The 19,294-nt window shown below is 46.2% G+C and overlaps 1 protein-coding gene across 1 annotated transcript in view; it reads left to right on the forward strand.

Annotated features, from left to right (window-relative positions):
* USF3 (upstream transcription factor family member 3) overlaps positions 1-19,294 on the forward strand; it is a 130,771-nt gene that overhangs the window by 104,892 nt on the left and 6,585 nt on the right. Inside the window, exons 5-6 of the mRNA XM_078656676.1 lie at positions 1,875-1,957; positions 2,651-2,747. Of these exons, the coding sequence (XP_078512802.1) occupies positions 1,875-1,957; positions 2,651-2,747 (180 nt within the window). The remainder of the gene's footprint in view (positions 1-1,874; positions 1,958-2,650; positions 2,748-19,294) is intronic.

Raw genomic sequence — 19,294 nt, forward strand, 5'->3', positions numbered from 1 at the left:
GGCATGTGACTATTTCTGTGATCGAGTCGAGTTCTGTGTGAGTCTTGCATCTGCTCCAGCGTATGGCTACTCTGCGCTTGCCCATCAGTAGTGCCAGTCGCACAAATCGCCGCTCGCTCCTTGGGACTTTTTTCTTTTACTTAGTCGTGTAGTGCTGTGAGCGGATCGTCCGCAGGTGTCAGGCCTGCTGTTTTGTTAAGAACATAAACAAGCCTCCTCCAGTAGTCACTACTTCGTGGGCAGTCCCAGGCTCGGTGTAGAAAATCTGTCCCCGGGCATGGCGTCGTAGGCTTTGTGCGTCGATGTGGCCACTAAATATTGCCTGCTTGACAGGTGTGTAGTATATTCGTTGTAGGAATTTATAGTGAGTTCGTCTGTGCCTCCCATTCATGGAGACTTCTTTAGTGTGTTCCCAGCAATAAGTCTATTGCTAGTCAGTTATTTCAGTTCGCAGCTTGCGGGGCCACTGTTTGACAGGCTTAACTGTCTTTCAAGAGTTATGAAATCCATGAGAAACAATAACATGTCAGGCAGTGTGAGTAAAGGCGATCTCCCAGTTCACTTTTGTGTGTGCCCTCTTTTTGAAGAGTTGAACATTGAGAGATTAAGGAATTTCTCCTGTCACTGCGTGGTGTACAATGCCCGACAGACCTACAGCATAAATGACACATTCTTATAGTCTGTGGAACAGAAACCAACTTTTTTTCTTTTTGTTTACCGATCTAATTAGGATTGGGGGCTGGGGGGGAGAAAAAAGCACTTGCGTCATTTTGGAGGCAGATGCATTCTTGGTGCACAGAGTACAAAATGACAAGTCTTGCCCCCTAGCATTTGTTTTCCCCTCTTTTTAAAATCCTTGCTTTACACATGCTGTAAAGTATGGCTAAAGCTATAGGTAAAACCAGTAGGTCTTAAAGGCGAAACCTATTGGTTTTGTGTGCCTCTTGTGCTGAGTTCAGTATATACCTCAGCACCCTCAACTGCTGCCTGGTAAGGGCACACTTTATGACCAAAAAACATTTGAAGTTGGACAGGACACCACATTGCTGGTTTCCACCTCCCAGAAGTGCCACTTGTGCCATGCCATCGTGTTCTCGGAGACATGGTTTTGGACTAGAAGGCCAGAGTTTAAACCATGGGCACAACTAACAGCTGGTACTTCAAAATATATAGTGTGGCCAGAAAACTACGGTGGTTGCTTCCACTTCTATCGGTTTTCACCTTTCTCTGCATTTGGTCTTCTTTCTTTGAGTCTCATAATTGGAAAGCACACTCCATTTATTTCGGCAACAACCTATCTTGCTGATCAGAAAAGAATTAAAAAAAACTACACATTGTGCGTTCTCAATTTTCTGTACCATATGCAGGATTATTTTGAGTCACACTATCTGTATTTGTTTTAAATGCATCTTGACTGCTATTTATTGCTTCAGCTAGATACTTGAGCCACTTGGCTGGAACCACCATGCGACAACTCTACTGATGTTTTGACCTACACCATTGGTTGAAGCGATAAATGGAAATAGTGGAATGGGGGCCATGTTTGCCTCTTTTTCTTGTCTTTTCTTTGTTCCTGCTCATAGACCTTAAACTACTTGTAGCAGGGCAGTCATTCTTCAAAGACATTTTGATTTTAAGCGTTCAATGTGACCTCAGTCATAGTGCCTTCTTGTGTTATTTGTCTTCCTCCTTCCCTAGGTAAAACTGTAGCTGGGCAATCACAGATGCATGTGGTAGTAAAATGATACAAATATACTACCAAGGGATCTTGGGAACATAGGCAAACTCCTTGATCTCATGCTTGTTGGGAATAGAAACTATATGGTTTGTATGCATTTCACCTCATTGATGATGATTTCATTTTCCTCTTCTAGTGGAAAGGCATCGTAAGACTAAAATAAACTCTGGGATTAATCGCATTGGAGAGCTCATCCCATGTTCGCCCATTCTAAAGCAGGTAAGTGTCTGCCTTTTTACTAACTTTTTCTGAATCACGGTCTAGTCTTTTACCTTTCCCCATTTATTGAATGGGTTGCACAGTAGTATCTGTCCAAACAAGGTCTGTCTTTTAAAATTGTTTTAGTTGGTTCAAAATGCTTGATATTAGAATAAAAGGGGCCAATGAATTTCTTTGAGGAGTTCATGTCCATCCAACCACACTTGTGTGAGGAGGGGATTATCCTCCATCAGAAGGGTATGGAAAGCCCTTACCACGGAGAACCTCTTGTCCTTAAAAGTGTCATGATGCATGTGTTTTGTGCAAACATGCTTGGAACCATAACATCCAAAGACACAATTGCTGCTTGTGCGTAGATTATTGAACTGCTAATAACCACGTTGTTCTCATTGAGAAAGTAAGGGATTGTTTCAGCAAGGGAGCCTGCAGAGAAGATGGCAAGTTAATAGGACTCAAGGAGACAACTGAGGATTGTGAAGTGTTTGGATCCAAGAAGAGCCCTAGAAAGATGATAAAAAGATGTTTGTTCCAAGGTTGTGGGCGAGAGAAGCAAATTAATGGGAACAGAAAGTGGGAAGAGGGAGAGAAAGAGGGATGTGTCCCTTTGGGAAATGAATGATATGCTGAAATCAGTGTAGAAATTGGGTTTAATCCGTAATATCTCTAAGATGTGCGGTTTGTCTTCTTTTTCAGAGTAAGAATATGATCTTGGATCAAGCCTTTAAGTATATAACTGAACTGAAAAGACAAAATGACGAGCTCCTGTTGAATGGTGGGGACAAAGAGCAAGGTAAGAAATTAGGAAACTAGTCTCACTCTTTTATAGGTCTCCACTTATGAACATGGCATATACCTGAATACAACATGCTTTAGTATTTATTTACTCAAGTCTTGAAGCAGATTCTCTTGTACTGTTAAACTGTCCATTTCCATGTTTTTAAAGGTGAACTCTACTCCATCAGTTGTTTGACTCAGTCCGTTTTCCCAATTTAGATCTCCCGCTTTATACATTTAAATATTGTATATTGTCACCCAGTCATTTCCAGTCCCAACTAGATGGAAATGCCATTGACGTCTGGTGGATGTTTCTCAAAGCTTTCCATTAAAACTTGGTTATAGTTTGGCAGATATGCTTTGCTGGTACTACAGTGCTGCTGCTGCTGGCTATGGGTTCTGGCATCGATGCAGACTCTAGTCTTGTATTTGTGGGGTGTATAAAAACAGCTGCCTAACAGTGCTATGTTACCTGGAGTGGAAGCTTCCTTCTTGTCCACTGAAAGCTAATCCACTCACTTGTACATAAACCTGTACATACCCCAGGGCAAATATCAATTCTGGCACCAGTGCCAGTCTAGAATCCCCAGGCAGATGTCAGAAGGCCAACACATTTCCCTCTGCAAGTATGTTCCGATGGTAACCGTGAACCCAGCCCTCCACAACTTACCTCAGTACTTGGAAATTAGGCAGCACCAGTTGCTTGCCTTTAATATTCCCCCCGAGGTAGTGATTGTCATTTTAACCCCTTCGCTGCTAGGCCTTTTCCCCTCCTGTGCGAAGCCTTTTTTTGGCGTTTTGGAGTAGTGCGCGCTTAGGCCCTTGTAACTTTTTGACCACATAAGGGATTCGCGCCAAATTTGCGTCCTTTTCTTCCAACATCATGGGGATTCTAAAGGCGCCCAGGGTTTGTGGATTCCCTTGGAGGGGTCCCAGAAATTAACCAAAATATAGTGATATTTTTGTTTTTTTCAGAAAAATGGGAAAAACGGGCTGCAAATGAAAGCCTCTGGGTTTTTTCCTGAAAATGGTATCACAAAAGGGTTTGTGGGGCTGAAATCTCCATTTTCTCAGCTTTCAGGAAATGACAGACTTTTGTCAGAGAACCGAAATTTTTCACTCAGTTTTGGCATTTTTCTGGGACATAGCCTATTTTTGCTATTTTTAGAGCTTTCCACCTCCTTCCAGTTAATGGTAGAAATGAGTTTGAAAGCAATAATGGATCCTGGAAAGCTTTACATTTTCGAAAAGTAGACAAAATTCTGAATTCAGAAAGGGGTCATTTGTCTAAATCCATGAAGGTTTCGTTATAGAAACTAACAGTTAGATATTGGAATATTTGAAATTTTGTTGAAAAAAACAGCCTTTTGTCTCAACGTTTTCACCTATAACTTTTTCTAATTTTGACAGCTCTTGGAAAGCAATATACCGTTACATTTGTTAGACCTTCCTGGTTGTGGGGATATATAGGACTTGTAGTTTCACCAAGAACCCGACGAACCCAGATCCAAAAACTGAGCAGCAACTTGCAATGGTATTTTTTCATTTACTGGGTATAGTGCACTTTGTCTTGGAAAATGTATACATGGAATAATCTGTATGAAAGACACCTATGTATTTTTGAATTGGGTACAAATTATAGAGTTCAGAAACAGTATATAATTGCAAATTTTCAAAGTTGGGAATACTCATACTAGCATGAGAATTATTAGTCATTTTTCATAAAGATTTTTTTTTTACACAATGTCTTTCATTGAAAGGGAGAAATGCATGAAAGCTCAATTGGTAATAACAGTTGATTTACAAATCTGAATTACCCCAAGTGTCCCGATAAAAACGGTACCTCACTTGTGTGGGTCGGCCTTGTGCCTGCGACAGGAAACGGCGCAAAATGCAACGTGGTCACACCTAAATTTAGCAGTTACAAATTGACCCTTTTTTGGCAAAGTGCCTACCTGTAGTTTTTGCACCCTAGCTCTGCCGGCACCTAGGGAAACCTAGCAAACCTATACATTTTTGAAAACTAGACACCCAGGGGAATTCAGGATGGGGTGACTCGCCTGCCTACCCCCAGGTTTTGTTACCCAGAATCCCTTGCAAACATAAAAATTTGACCAAAAAAACACATTTTCCTCACATTTCTGTGGTGGAAAGTTCTGGAATCTGCGTGGATCAACAAATTTCCACCCACCCAGCGTGCCCCCAGGTCTCCCGAAAAAAATGGTACCTCACTTGCGTGGGTAGGCATAGTGGCTGCGACATGAAACAGCGCAAAACGCAGCATGGTCGCACCTCAATTTCCCAGTGAAATTTAGCACGATTCGGACAAAAAGACTACCTTTTGTTTTTGCGCCGTAGCTCTGCCAGCACCTAGGGAAACCTAGCAAACCTATACATTTTTGAAAACTAGACACCCAGGGCAATTCAGGATGGGGTGACTCGTCTGCCTACCCCCAGGTTTTGTTACCCAGAATCCCTTGCAAACATAAAAATTTGACCAAAAAAACACATTTTCCTCACATTTCTGTGGTGGAAAGTTCTGGAATCTGCGTGGATCAACAAATTTCCACTCACCCAGCGTGCCCCCAGGTCTCCCGAAAAAAATGGTAACTCACTTGCGTGGGTAGGCATAGTGGCTGTGACATGAAACAGCGCAAAACGCAGCATGGTCGCACCTCAATTTCCCAGTGAAATTTAGGACGATTCGGACAAAAAGACTACCTTTTGTTTTTGCGCCGTAGCTCTGCCAGCACCTAGGGAAACCTAGCAAACCTATACATTTTTGAAAACTAGACACCCAGGGGAATTCAGGATGGGGTGACTCGCCTGCCTACCCCCAGGTTTTGTTACCCAGAATCCCTTGCAAACATAAAAATTTGACCAAAAAAACACATTTTCCTCACATTTCTGTGGTGGAAAGTTCTGGAATCTGCATGGATCAACAAATTTCCACCCACCCAGCGTGCCCCCAGGTCTCCCGAAAAAAATGGTACCTCACTTGCGTGGGTAGGCATAGTGGCTGCGACATGAAACGGCGCAAAACGCAGCATGGTCGCACCTCAATTTCCCAGTGAAATTTAGGACGATTCGGACAAAAAGACTACCTTTTGTTTTTGCGCCGTAGCTCTGCCAGCACCTAGGGAAACCTAGCAAACCTATACATTTTTGAAAACTAGACACCCAGGGGAATTCAGGATGGGGTGACTCGCCTGCCTACCCCCAGGTTTTGTTACCCAGAATCCCTTGCAAACATAAAAATTTGACCAAAAAAACACATTTTCCTCACATTTCTGTGGTGGAAAGTTCTGGAATCTGCGTGGATCAACAAATTTCCACTCACCCAGCGTGCCCCCAGGTCTCCCAAAAAAAATGGTACCTCACTTGCGTGGGTAGGCATAGTGGCTGCGACATGAAACAGCGCAAAACGCAGCATAGTCGCACCTCAATTTCCCAGTGAAATTTAGCACGATTCGGACAAAAAGACTACCTTTTGTTTTTGCGCCGTAGCTCTGCCAGCACCTAGGGAAACCTAGCAAACCTATACATTTTTGAAAACTAGACACCCAGGGAAATTCAGGATGGGGTGACTCGCCTGCCTACCCCCAGGTTTTGTTACCCAGAATCCCTTGCAAACATAAAAATTTGACCAAAAAAACACATTTTCCTCACATTTCTGTGGTGGAAAGTTCTGGAATCTGCGTGGATCAACAAATTTCCACCCACCCAGCGTGCCCCCAGGTCTCCCGAAAAAAATGGTACCTCACTTGCGTGGGTAGGCATAGTGGCTGCGACATGAAACAGCGCAAAACGCAGCATGGTCGCACCTCAATTTCCCAGTGAAATTTAGGACGATTCGGACAAAAATACTACCTTTTGTTTTTGCGCCGTAGCTCTGCCAGCACCTAGGGAAACCTAGCTAACCTACACATTTTTGAAAACTAGACACCCAGGGGAATTCAGGATGGGGTGACTCGCCTGCCTACCCCCAGGTTTTGTTACCCAGAATCCCTTGAAAACATACAAATTTGACCAAAAAACACATTTTCCTCACATTTCTGTGGTGGAAAGTTCTGGAATCTGCGTGGATCAACAAATTTCCACCCACCCAGCGTTCCCCCAGGTCTCCCGATAAAAACGGTACCTCACTTGCGTGGGTAGACATAGTGGCTGCAACAGGAAACGGTTCAAATCGTACGGTGGTGAATTTACAATACCTTATTGCAAAACAACCTTGATTTTGGGGGGGGGGCATCTGAGTTTGTGGCCCGGGGCTCGGTGGTATTCTTTGCAAAGTAGCAAACCCAAACAGTTCTGAAAACTAGACACCCGGGGGAGTCCAGGGAGGTATGGCATGCATGGGTCCCCCAATGTTTTCCTACCCAGAACTCTCTGCAAACCTTAAAATTAGGTAAAAATTGCACTTTTCCAAACTTTTTGGCGTGGGATCGCCGGGCCGGCAAAAAAGTCATACCACCCTGCGTTCCCCTTGTTCTCCCGAGTAAAAGGATACCTCACTTGTGTGGGTGCCCCAAAGCAGAACACGCCAAAAATGAATTTTGAAAAAAGTAGTTTTTACTCATATTTACGTTTTACAAATTAAGCACCCCAGCCTAAGTCACATGCCTTTGGCCCACCCACACAAGTGAGGTATCATTTTACTCGGGAGAACAAGGGAAACACTGGGTGGTAGGACATTTGTTCCGGCAGCGAGATCCCACCCAAAAAAGTATGGAAAAGTGGGTTTTTTGACCAAAATTTCAGGTTTGCAGGGGTTTCTGGGTAGGAAAACATTGGGGGACCCACGCATGCCATACCACCCTGGACTCCCCCGGGTGTCTAGTTCTCAGAACTGTTTGGGTTTGGTAGTTTCCAAAGATGCCTGCCAAGCCCCGGGCCAAAAGCTCAGGTGACCCCCTCAAAAAATAAGATTATTTGGCTAAAGGTAATGTTTTCGTCTCCACAGTATGAATTGGGCCTTTTCCTAAAGCAGCCGCTATGCCTACCCACGCAAGTGAGGTACCATTTTTATCGGGAGACCTTGGGGAACGCTGGGTGGGAGGTAATTTGTGTGTGCCCAGTGATGCCACGCTTTCCCACACTAAAACGTGTGAAAAAACTGATTTTTTCCATGCAAAAAATGAGGTTTGCAAGGGATTCTGGGTAAAGGAACGTTGGAGGATCCACGCAAGCCATACCTCGTTGGAAGCCCCCGGGTGTCTACTTTTCAGAAATGTGTGGGATTGGTAGGTTTCCCTAGATGGCTGTCTCGCACGGGGCCAAAAACCCAGGTAACCCCTCTTGCAAAAGCTGGTGGACTCAAGATTTTCACCATTGTTACATTCACCAGCTTTTGCAAGAGGGGTTACCTGGGTTTCTGGCCCCGTGCGAGACAGCCATCTATGGAAACCTACCAAACCCACACATTTCTGAAAAGTAGACACCCGGGGGCTTCCAAGGAGGTATGGCTTGCGTGGATCCGCCAACGTTCCTTTACCCAGAATCCCTTGCAAACCTCAATTTTAGCAGAAAAAAATCAATTTTTTCACACATTGTAGTCTGGGAAAGCGTGGCATCACTGGGCTCACACAAATTACCTCCCACCCAGCGTTCCCCCAGGTCTCCCGATAAAAACGGTACCTCACTTGCGTGGGTAGACATAGTGGCTGCAACTGGAAACGGTTCAAATCGTACGGTGGTGAATTTACAATACCTTATTGCAAAACAACCTTGATTTTGGGGGGGGGGCATCTGAGTTTGTGGCCCGGGGCTCGGTGGTATTCTTTGCAAAGTAGCAAACCCAAACAGTTCTGAAAACTAGACACCCGGGGGAGTCCAGGGAGGTATGGCATGCATGGGTCCCCCAATGTTTTCCTACCCAGAACTCTCTGCAAACCTTAAAATTAGGTAAAAATTGCACTTTTCCAAACTTTTTGGCGTGGGATCGCCGGGCCGGCAAAAAAGTCATACCACCCTGCGTTCCCCTTGTTCTCCCGAGTAAAAGGATACCTCACTTGTGTGGGTGCCCCAAAGCAGAACACGCCAAAAATGAATTTTGAAAAAAGTAGTTTTTACTCATATTTACGTTTTACAAATTAAGCACCCCAGCCTAAGTCACATGCCTTTGGCCCACCCACACAAGTGAGGTATCATTTTACTCGGGAGAACAAGGGAAACACTGGGTGGTAGGACATTTGTTCCGGCAGCGAGATCCCACCCAAAAAAGTATGGAAAAGTGGGTTTTTTGACCAAAATTTCAGGTTTGCAGGGGTTTCTGGGTAGGAAAACATTGGGGGACCCACGCATGCCATACCACCCTGGACTCCCCCGGGTGTCTAGTTCTCAGAACTGTTTGGGTTTGGTAGTTTCCAAAGATGCCTGCCAAGCCCCGGGCCAAAAGCTCAGGTGACCCCCTCAAAAAATAAGATTATTTGGCTAAAGGTAATGTTTTCGTCTCCACAGTATGAATTGGGCCTTTTCCTAAAGCAGCCGCTATGCCTACCCACGCAAGTGAGGTACCATTTTTATCGGGAGACCTTGGGGAACGCTGGGTGGGAGGTAATTTGTGTGTGCCCAGTGATGCCACGCTTTCCCACACTAAAACGTGTGAAAAAACTGATTTTTTCCATGCAAAAAATGAGGTTTGCAAGGGATTCTGGGTAAAGGAACGTTGGAGGATCCACGCAAGCCATACCTCCTTGGAAGCCCCCGGGTGTCTACTTTTCAGAAATGTGTGGGATTGGTAGGTTTCCCTAGATGGCTGTCTCGCACGGGGCCAAAAACCCAGGTAACCCCTCTTGCAAAAGCTGGTGGACTCAAGATTTTCACCATTGTTACATTCACCAGCTTTTGCAAGAGGGGTTACCTGGGTTTCTGGCCCCGTGCGAGACAGCCATCTATGGAAACCTACCAAACCCACACATTTCTGAAAAGTAGACACCCGGGGGATTCCAAGGAGGTATGGCTTGCGTGGATCCGCCAACGTTCCTTTACCCAGAATCCCTTGCAAACCTCAATTTTAACAGAAAAAAATCAATTTTTTCACACATTGTAGTCTGGGAAAGCGTGGCATCACTGGGCTCACACAAATTACCTCCCACCCAGCGTTCCCCCAGGTCTCCCGATAAAAACGGTACCTCACTTGCGTGGGTAGACATAGTGGCTGCAACAGGAAACGGTTCAAATCGTACGGTGGTGAATTTACAATACCTTATTGCAAAACAACCTTGAATTTGGGGGGGGGGGCATCTGAGTTTGTGGCCCGGGGCTCGGTGGTATTCTTTGCAAAGTAGCAAACCCAAACAGTTCTTAAAACTAGACACCCGGGGGAGTCCAGGGAGGTATGGCATGCATGGGTCCCCCAATGTTTTCCTACCCAGAACTCTCTGCAAACCTTAAAATTAGGTAAAAATTGCACTTTTCCAAACTTTTTGGCGTGGGATCGCCGGGCCGGCAAAAAAGTCATACCACCCTGCGTTCCCCTTGTTCTCCCGAGTAAAAGGATACCTCACTTGTGTGGGTGCCCCAAAGCAGAACACGCCAAAAATGAATTTTGAAAAAAGTAGTTTTTACTCATATTTACGTTTTACAAATTAAGCACCCCAGCCTAAGTCACATGCCTTTGGCCCACCCACACAAGTGAGGTATCATTTTACTCGGGAGAACAAGGGAAACACTGGGTGGTAGGACATTTGTTCCGGCAGCGAGATCCCACCCAAAAAAGTATGGAAAAGTGGGTTTTTTGACCAAAATTTCAGGTTTGCAGGGGTTTCTGGGTAGGAAAACATTGGGGGACCCACGCATGCCATACCACCCTGGACTCCCCCGGGTGTCTAGTTCTCAGAACTGTTTGGGTTTGGAAGTTTCCAAAGATGCCTGCCAAGCCCCGGGCCAAAAGCTCAGGTGACCCCCTCAAAAAATAAGATTATTTGGCTAAAGGTAATGTTTTCGTCTCCACAGTATGAATTGGGCCTTTTCCTAAAGCAGCCGCTATGCCTACCCACGCAAGTGAGGTACCATTTTTATCGGGAGACCTTGGGGAACGCTGGGTGGGAGGTAATTTGTGTGTGCCCAGTGATGCCACGCTTTCCCACACTAAAACGTGTGAAAAAACTGATTTTTTCCATGCAAAAAATGAGGTTTGCGAGGGATTCTGGGTAAAGGAACGTTGGAGGATCCACGCAAGCCATACCTCCTTGGAAGCCCCCGGGTGTCTACTTTTCAGAAATGTGTGGGATTGGTAGGTTTCCCTAGATGGCTGTCTCGCACGGGGCCAAAAACCCAGGTAACCCCTCTTGCAAAAGCTGGTGGACTCAAGATTTTCACCATTGTTACATTCACCAGCTTTTGCAAGAGGGGTTACCTGGGTTTCTGGCCCCGTGCGAGACAGCCATCTATGGAAACCTACCAAACCCACACATTTCTGAAAAGTAGACACCCGGGGGCTTCCAAGGAGGTATGGCTTGCGTGGATCCGCCAACGTTCCTTTACCCAGAATCCCTTGCAAACCTCAATTTTAGCAGAAAGAAATCAATTTTTTCACACATTGTAGTCTGGGAAAGCGTGGCATCACTGGGCTCACACAAATTACCTCCCACCCAGCGTTCCCCCAGGTCTCCCGATAAAAACGGTACCTCACTTGCATGGGTAGCCATAGTGGCTGCAACAGGAAAAGGTCCAAATCTAACAGTGGTGAATATAAAATACCCTGAAGCAATATAACTTTGATTTTTTGGGGGAGAAGCACCTGAGTTTTTGGCCCGGGGTGGGTGGTATTCTTTGGAAAGTAGCAAACCCAAACAGTTCTGAAAACTAGACACCCGGGAGAGTCCAGGGAGGTATGGCATGTGTCGGTCCACCAATGTTTTCCTACCCAGAACTCCTTGCAAACCTTAAAAATAGGTAAAAATAGCACTTTTCCAAACATTTTGGCGTGGGATCGCCGTGCCGGCAAAAAAGTCCTACCACCCTACGCTCCCCTTGTTCTCCCGAGTAAAAGGATACCACACCTTAACAGAGTTACTCAAAAGTCAAACATTCAAGCACAGCTATCTATTCCTCAAAGACACACACATACAGGTTGGATTTGGCACGAGGGCGAGTGATGGTTCAGTACATAACATTTTATTAACAAGATATTTCAAAAAAATGAAATGCTCTGTCAATAAATAAATGCATAAAAACTGAACCAGTGACTCGCAACTCGTGAGCTGTAAAGCCACGACAAGGCACCAACCGTTTTACAGGCCATTCACGCACCTTTCATACCTGATACAAACCAGACCATTGACACCATCCGAATGGAAAAGCAACACATAACAACAATCACAATAAGGGGCAAGGTACACCCTACTGCAGAAAGAGAAAAAAAACAATTATTACTGCACACCCATCTAATCCGCAAGCACACACACATACTGGTTGGATTTGGCACGAGGGTGAGTGATGATTCAGTACATACAATTGTATACGCAAGTAATTTCACAAAAATGAAATACACTGTGTATAATTGAAAGTATGATAAACTGAACCACTGACTCACAGCTCGTGAGCTGTAAAGCCACGTCAAGGCACCAACCTCTTTACAGGCCATTCATACACCTTTCGTACGCGTGACACATACAAAACATTCACACCGCCAGCCGCGGACCCATCACATTCCAACACTCACACCAGCAAACAGCGCCATTCAAGGGCCCATCACTTTCACACGCCAACATTTCGGACACTGCAACTACACAAAATGATGGACTGTGTGGAGTGTCACTCAACTAGCAGTGTGTGTAGTGACCAACAGAAAGTAACTACTCACACACCGCCTGCCGAGCGCCAGTCCACCCACACCACCATCCAAGCACCAGACCATGCACACCGCCAGCCAAGCACCACTCCGTGCACAGACAGCCAAGTACCACTCCATGCACACCACCAGCCAAGCGCCCCTCCACACACACCACCAGCCAAGCGCCACTCCACAAACACAACACCAGCCAAGCACCACTCCGTGCACAGACAGCCAAGTACCACTCCACGCACACCGTCCAGCCAAGCGCCACTCCACACACACCGCCAGCCAAGCACCACTCCACACACACCGCCAGCCAAGCACCACTCCGTGCACAGACAGCCAAGTACCACTCCATGCACACCACCAGCCAAGCGCCCCTCCACACACACCACCAGCCAAGCGCCACTCCACAAACACAACACCAGCCAAGCACCACTCCGTGCACAGACAGCCAAGTACCACTCCACGCACACCGTCCAGCCAAGCGCCACTCCACACACACCCCCAGCCAAGCACCACTCCACACACACCGCCAGCCAAGCACCACTCCGTGCACAGACAGCCAAGTACCACTCCATGCACACCACCAGCCAAGCGCCCCTCCACACACACCACCAGCCAAGCGCCACTCCACAAACACAACACCAGCCAAGCACCACTCCGTGCACAGACAGCCAAGTACCACTCCACGCACACCGTCCAGCCAAGCGCCACTCCACACACACCCCCAGCCAAGCACCACTCCACACACACCGCCAGCCAAGCACCACTCCGTGCACAGACAGCCAAGTACCACTCCATGCACACCACCAGCCAAGCGCCCCTCCACACACACCACCAGTCAAGCACCACTCCACGAACACCACCAGCCAAAGACAAATCCAAACACAACACCAGGCAAGCGCAAGAGCACGCACACCGCCAACCAAACACCAGACCACGCACACCGCCAGTCAAGCACCAGTCCGCAGACACCGCCAGACAAGCATCTGTCCACAGACACCGGCAGTCAAGCGCCAAACCATGCACACAGTCAGACAATGGACACTACACGCAAACCAACATCATACATTAGTTTTTTTTGAAAATAAAAGAGAAACAAAAACAAATTGCAAATTGAAACAAATCTACTAACTCGACAACTAAATCTAAAAAGACTACACAAATACAAACTTTGAAACTGAACAATAACTATTACAGAATAAAGACCAACCAGTTCACTTTACCACTCATTGATACTCCCAAAAATTCTTTTGCGTGTGGTACAATCTAAAACAAGCAGGTACACACAGCCCGGGGTTTGAAGGGCAGTCGGGGCAGTACATGCGAACCTCCTTCCGCAAACCTCTTCGCCAACAGACTCTACATCTCCGACTGGGAAAGTCTTTTGAGGTTGTAGGAGGAATTGTATCAGGAAAGTGGCGATCTTTCAATCTGGCAACATCCTCCACCACTCCAACTCTAGGAACACTTGCCTGTTCCACTAAAACAAGGCTGCCTATTACAGACTCCTGAAACTTTACAAAAGTCAACTTTGACTGGGGACAAGATTTCTGGAACACAATAAAAGCATTAAAGGTTGCCAAGTGGAAAAGATGGATAGCCAACTTCTTGTACCAAATGTAAGCCTTACGAAGAGCAGCATACGGTTCCAACCTCTGATCAACTCTGTCAACACCACCCATGTACTTATTGTAGTCCAGTATGCACACAGGTTTGCGCACTTCTGCAACCTGACCCCAAACATTCCGCGGTTCAGTGCTTTCATCATGTATTGTACTCAACATGTAGACATCTCTCCTGTCTGTAAACTTCACAGCTAGAAGCTCCTCACAACGCAAAGCACTGCACTGTCCCCGAGCAAGCTTTCGACAAACAAGTTCTTTTGGGAAACCTTTACGGTTTGAGCGGATTGTGCCACAAGCAACAGTGTCCACTTTGGCCAATTCCCTAAACAACCGCACACCAGTGTAGAAGTTATCGACATACAAATGATGGCCTTTGTTAAAAAATCCACGACCAAGTTCCCACACAATTTTCTCAGTCACTCCAAAAGTCGACGGACAACCAGGAGGGTTAATCCTGGATTCCTTACCAGTGTACACCCTGAAATTAGAGACATATCCAGTCTCACTGTCACACAGCATATACAGTTTGATTCCATAGCGTGCCCTCTTACTAGGAATGTATTGCCGAAATACCAAGCGGCCCTTGAACAACAGCAAAGACTCATCCACTGCAATTTCTTTCCCAGGATAAAAGATCTCAGAAAATCGATCAACCAAATGATCAAGGACAGGCCGAATCTTGAAAAGACGGTCACAATCAGGGTGATCTCGTGGCAAAGCAAGACTATTGTCAACAAAATGCATCACCCGCAGCAGAAGCAAATACCTATCACGACTCATGACTGCCGGAAATATAGCTGTTGCCATCAAGGGACTAGTAGACCAATATGAAGCCATTGATGGTTTCCTAAGCAAGCCCATCAAAAAAGTTAAACCCAAAAACTTTTTCATCTCCTCCAAATTTGTGGGAGTCCACCGGGTAGCTCTAGCGTGGGGCTTAAGGCTGGCACTGTTCACCCTCAAAAAATTTTCAGCATACAAATTAGTCTGCTCTACAATCTCTGCCAAAAACACATCATCCATAAACAACTTGAAAAAATCAATAGGCAAAAAGTTTTCAGTGTTCACCCTACACCCTGGAACACCAGTAAATTCAGGCAATGCCGGCTGCACCATGCCTGGTGCAACCCAGAGGTCAGAACTTTCATCGTCAAGTCTTGCAGCCGCAGGCCGCCGCCCAGCTAACCCTTGTCTCACACCACCAACTGGAAGTCTAGCAGCCCCAGGCTGCAGCCCAGATGTCTCTTGCCGCACAATTGGCACATCACTGTCCTCCGCAACCACAGGCACAAGCATGTCCTCCAAAACCGTAAACACAGCAATGTCCTCCCCAACCACAGGCACATCATCCACACCAAAAGTAGCTTCATCAGCACTCAAAGTGTCTTCATCATCAGATGAAGCCATGTGTAGAGAAAACTCACTACCTGAATCTTCACCTCCCACCTCTGGCTCAGAATCAGAGTCAGACTCTGGACCATGGTCAGAGGAAGAATCAAAAAGCATTCCAACAACTTGCTGAGCAGTAATCCGGCGGCTAGCCATTATCCTTACAAATGAAGGAGTCTGCACAAACAACTCAACAACCCCAACACTGCGCAAAGTAAGATAAAAAAGTAAGACTTTTTCACCGAAAAATATATTTAGAAAAAATATACAATTCACTTACAAGACACAACTACACTCACCAGCACCTACTCTGCAAAGACACAGCAAATAGGCAACGATATCCCACTAGAAAGAAGAAAAAAAAAAACTTACATCTACAGAAGGACACATCAAAAACAAATGCAAAACATGTTTTACAATCACAACAAACAGCAACAACACATACTCGTATTACTACACACTTTGCAAAATAAACAATTACATTACAATTGAACAAAAAAAAGTCTCTTACCAAACACATGCAACTACAGAAACAGCAGAACAACAGAACCACCAGCAACAGAACCGCACACTGCAACAATCTAAAGAGAAAAAAAATCAATACACATTAGAAGAAACAAAAACAACACACATTACAACAGGCTATGTCACAGGGTATGTCACAAATGGGGTGTCTGTCCCCAAGGGGGGAAGATTATAAATCATTATAAACGTGGGCCCCCTGGAAGCAACCCTACGGAGGGCAGAGAGGCCAAATAAAGACACGGCAGAACATACTGAAAACAAATGGGCCCAAGGAAGCAACCCTTGGCCAAGGGGTCGCTCCCTATAAAAAACAAAAACCTTGAGTACAGTGGGCTTTTCTACCCCCCCCCCCCCCCTAGGACCAGAAACTGTAAAAAAAAAACAGCCACTCCGCCCCCAGGGGGGGGGGGGGGGGCAGAATAGTCTACAATATTTATAATGCCCCCTGGAAGCGACCCTTGCCCAAGGGGTCGCTTCCATTATAAATATACTAAAATCCCTGGTGTCTAGTGGGCTTTTCTACCCCCCCTGGGTCCAGATGTGGCCCAAAAAATGGGTGATCTGCCCCCGGGGGGGGCAGACAAGTCTACAAAAAATTATGGGCCACTAGGAAGCGACCCTTCCCCAAGGGGGTCGCTTCCTTTACAATTAGAAATAAATCCCTGGTGTCTAGTGGGCTTTTCTGCCCCCCCCCCCCGGGTCCAGATAACGCACTAACATGGGCGATCTGCCCCCAGGGGGGGCAGAAAAGTCTGGATTGAAAAATGATGGCCCTAGGAAGCGACCCTTCCCCAAGGGGTCGCTTCCTTTACAACTATACATAAATCCCTGGTGTCTAGTGGGCTTTTCTGCCCCCCCCTGGGTCGAGATCGCTCGCTAAAACGAGCGATGTCGACCCAGGGGGGGCAGAAAAGTCTGAATTATAAAATAATTGCCCCTGGAAGCGACCCTTCCCCAAGGGGTCGCTTCCTTTGCAATTATACATAAATCCCTGGTGTCTAGTGGGCTTTTCTGCCCCCCCTGGGACGAGATCGCTCGCTAAAACGAGCGATGTCGACCCAGGGGGGGCAGAAAAGTCTGAATTGCAAAATATTTGCCCCTGGAAGCGACCCTTGCCCAAGGGGTCGCTTCCTTTTCAAACGTAAACAATCCCTGGTGTCTAGTGGGCTTTTCTGCCCCCCCTGGGTCGAGATCGCTCGCTAAAATGAGCGATGTCGACCCAGGGGGGGCAGAAAAGTCTGAATTATAAAAATATTGCCCCTGGAAGCGACCCTTCCCCAAGGGGTCGCTTCCTTTGCAATTATACATAAATCCCTGGTGTCTAGTGGGCTTTTCTGCCCCCCCTGGGACGAGATCGCTCGCTAAAACGAGCGATGTCGACCCAGGGGGGGCAGAAAAGTCTGAATTGCAAAATATTTGCCCCTGGAAGCGACCCTTGCCCAAGGGGTCGCTTCCTTTCCAACAAAAAACATCCCTGGTGTCTAGTGGGGGCATTACTGGTGCAGGATCGCGACGCTGTGCGCGATCCTGAACCAGTAATGCCCAGCATTGGGACATCAGGGGAGAGGAAACAGTGTTTCCTCCCCCCTGATGCCTCAAGGCACCGAGAAATGGCCCCCCCGCCCCACCGGAGCACCAAACACCGACCTTGTTCCAAATGGCTTCCAGCGCGTCCAGCGCTTCCTGATGACGTCGGCGCGCGCTGTGCGCGCTGACGTCACCAGGAAGCGTGGGGGGGCCAGGGGGTGGCAGCGGAAAGTCTTCCGATGCCACCCCAGCAAAAAAAACCAAGATCGCTGCACAGGGGGGGAGCGCCAGCGCTCTCCCCCAGGGCTGTACTGATGACGGAGCGGTTCCGTCATCAGCACAGCCCAACCGATGCTGATGACGGAACCGCTCCGTCATCAGCATCGAAGGGGTTAAGTCAGGCTTCCATCCACCCAAACCACCAAAATGCTGGACGCTGGGAAAAGTTTGTTGTTGGTGTTGTTCTAAGTATATCCAACCCAAACACGCCCTGTTGTCTGATGTTGTGTTTTTTTCTCTTATCATTAGTCCAGCAAGGCCTTCCTGTGGCTACTGTTAAAGGTTATTTCTCAGCTTTATGGACTTTTTTACGACTGCCTGATCCACCATGGTTAAATAACCTGTTCTGATGCGTTTTCCTTCTAGAGGGGCTGACCCACTGTTTCTACCAAAACCTTTTGTGATGCCTCAGTGGAAACTGAATTTGGTACCCACTTTCTTGATGGTGTACCCCATTTGAGCCAATGCACAGCTGCCATCTAAGGTTGTTAACCCTGAAGGCAGTTTTTCTCACAGCTATCATATCAACTCATGGCGTGAGTGAGATACAAGCATTATCTGGCCCGCAACCATAAACCAATAGGAATATCACATGAACAGACAAATAAAGAAGTGAATAAATCACATAGCACAAGGAAAAAGGGAGTAAGGGAGATCAAAGTATAGTTCAAAAAAGTTATTATTTGCATATAGAAGCACACTGACACAAAAAAATTGCAGTAACCATAACAACCACAAGTGTACTAGCAATAGTGAGTGAATAAACGGCGCACTGACACAAGCGATTGTGACAACGTGAAGCGGCGCAAAGTGAAGGGATAATCAATGACGGTCAATATACAATATTTACAATTATGTACAAAATTTCATTATTTGCACAATGACCAATATCAAGTCGTAATTGGCATTGTTGGGTCGACGGCGTTTCAACCTCTATGATTCTCCCTTACTCCCTGTTTCCTTGTGCTATGTGATTTATTCACTTCTTAAGAGAGAACGCAGCCATTGTAGCACATGGAATGGTTGTTTGTCTAATTATTGCAGAAAGTTGAGGTTTGATAATTTGGCCAGAGGGACAGACACAAAAGAAGTCCCCTATCACAAAAATACCTGGTCCAAACTCTGCTTGATTGGTGGTGGGTTCAAGGGCAGTTATCATTAACATAAATAGATCCATTGCTTTTGAGGTAAGCAGTGGAACATAGGAGCTTTATCTTGACTGTTGCTAAATGCCTCCAAGGCTTTTTTACTCGCAGACGTGGTGTTGCTGGCTGATGTGATAAAGATATGAACACTTACATAAAAGTGTACCTTTATGATTTATTTTTACTGGGAAAATGTTGAATAATAGGTTATGATGCTTGCTGCTTCCGTTTATCGACTTACCATAACTAAATGTCTAATTTAAAGTTATTATTTCTGTATTTGGAT

This window comes from Lissotriton helveticus, chromosome 8 (assembly GCF_964261635.1).
Source record: "Lissotriton helveticus chromosome 8, aLisHel1.1, whole genome shotgun sequence".
Taxonomy (NCBI): Eukaryota; Metazoa; Chordata; class Amphibia; order Caudata; family Salamandridae; genus Lissotriton; species Lissotriton helveticus.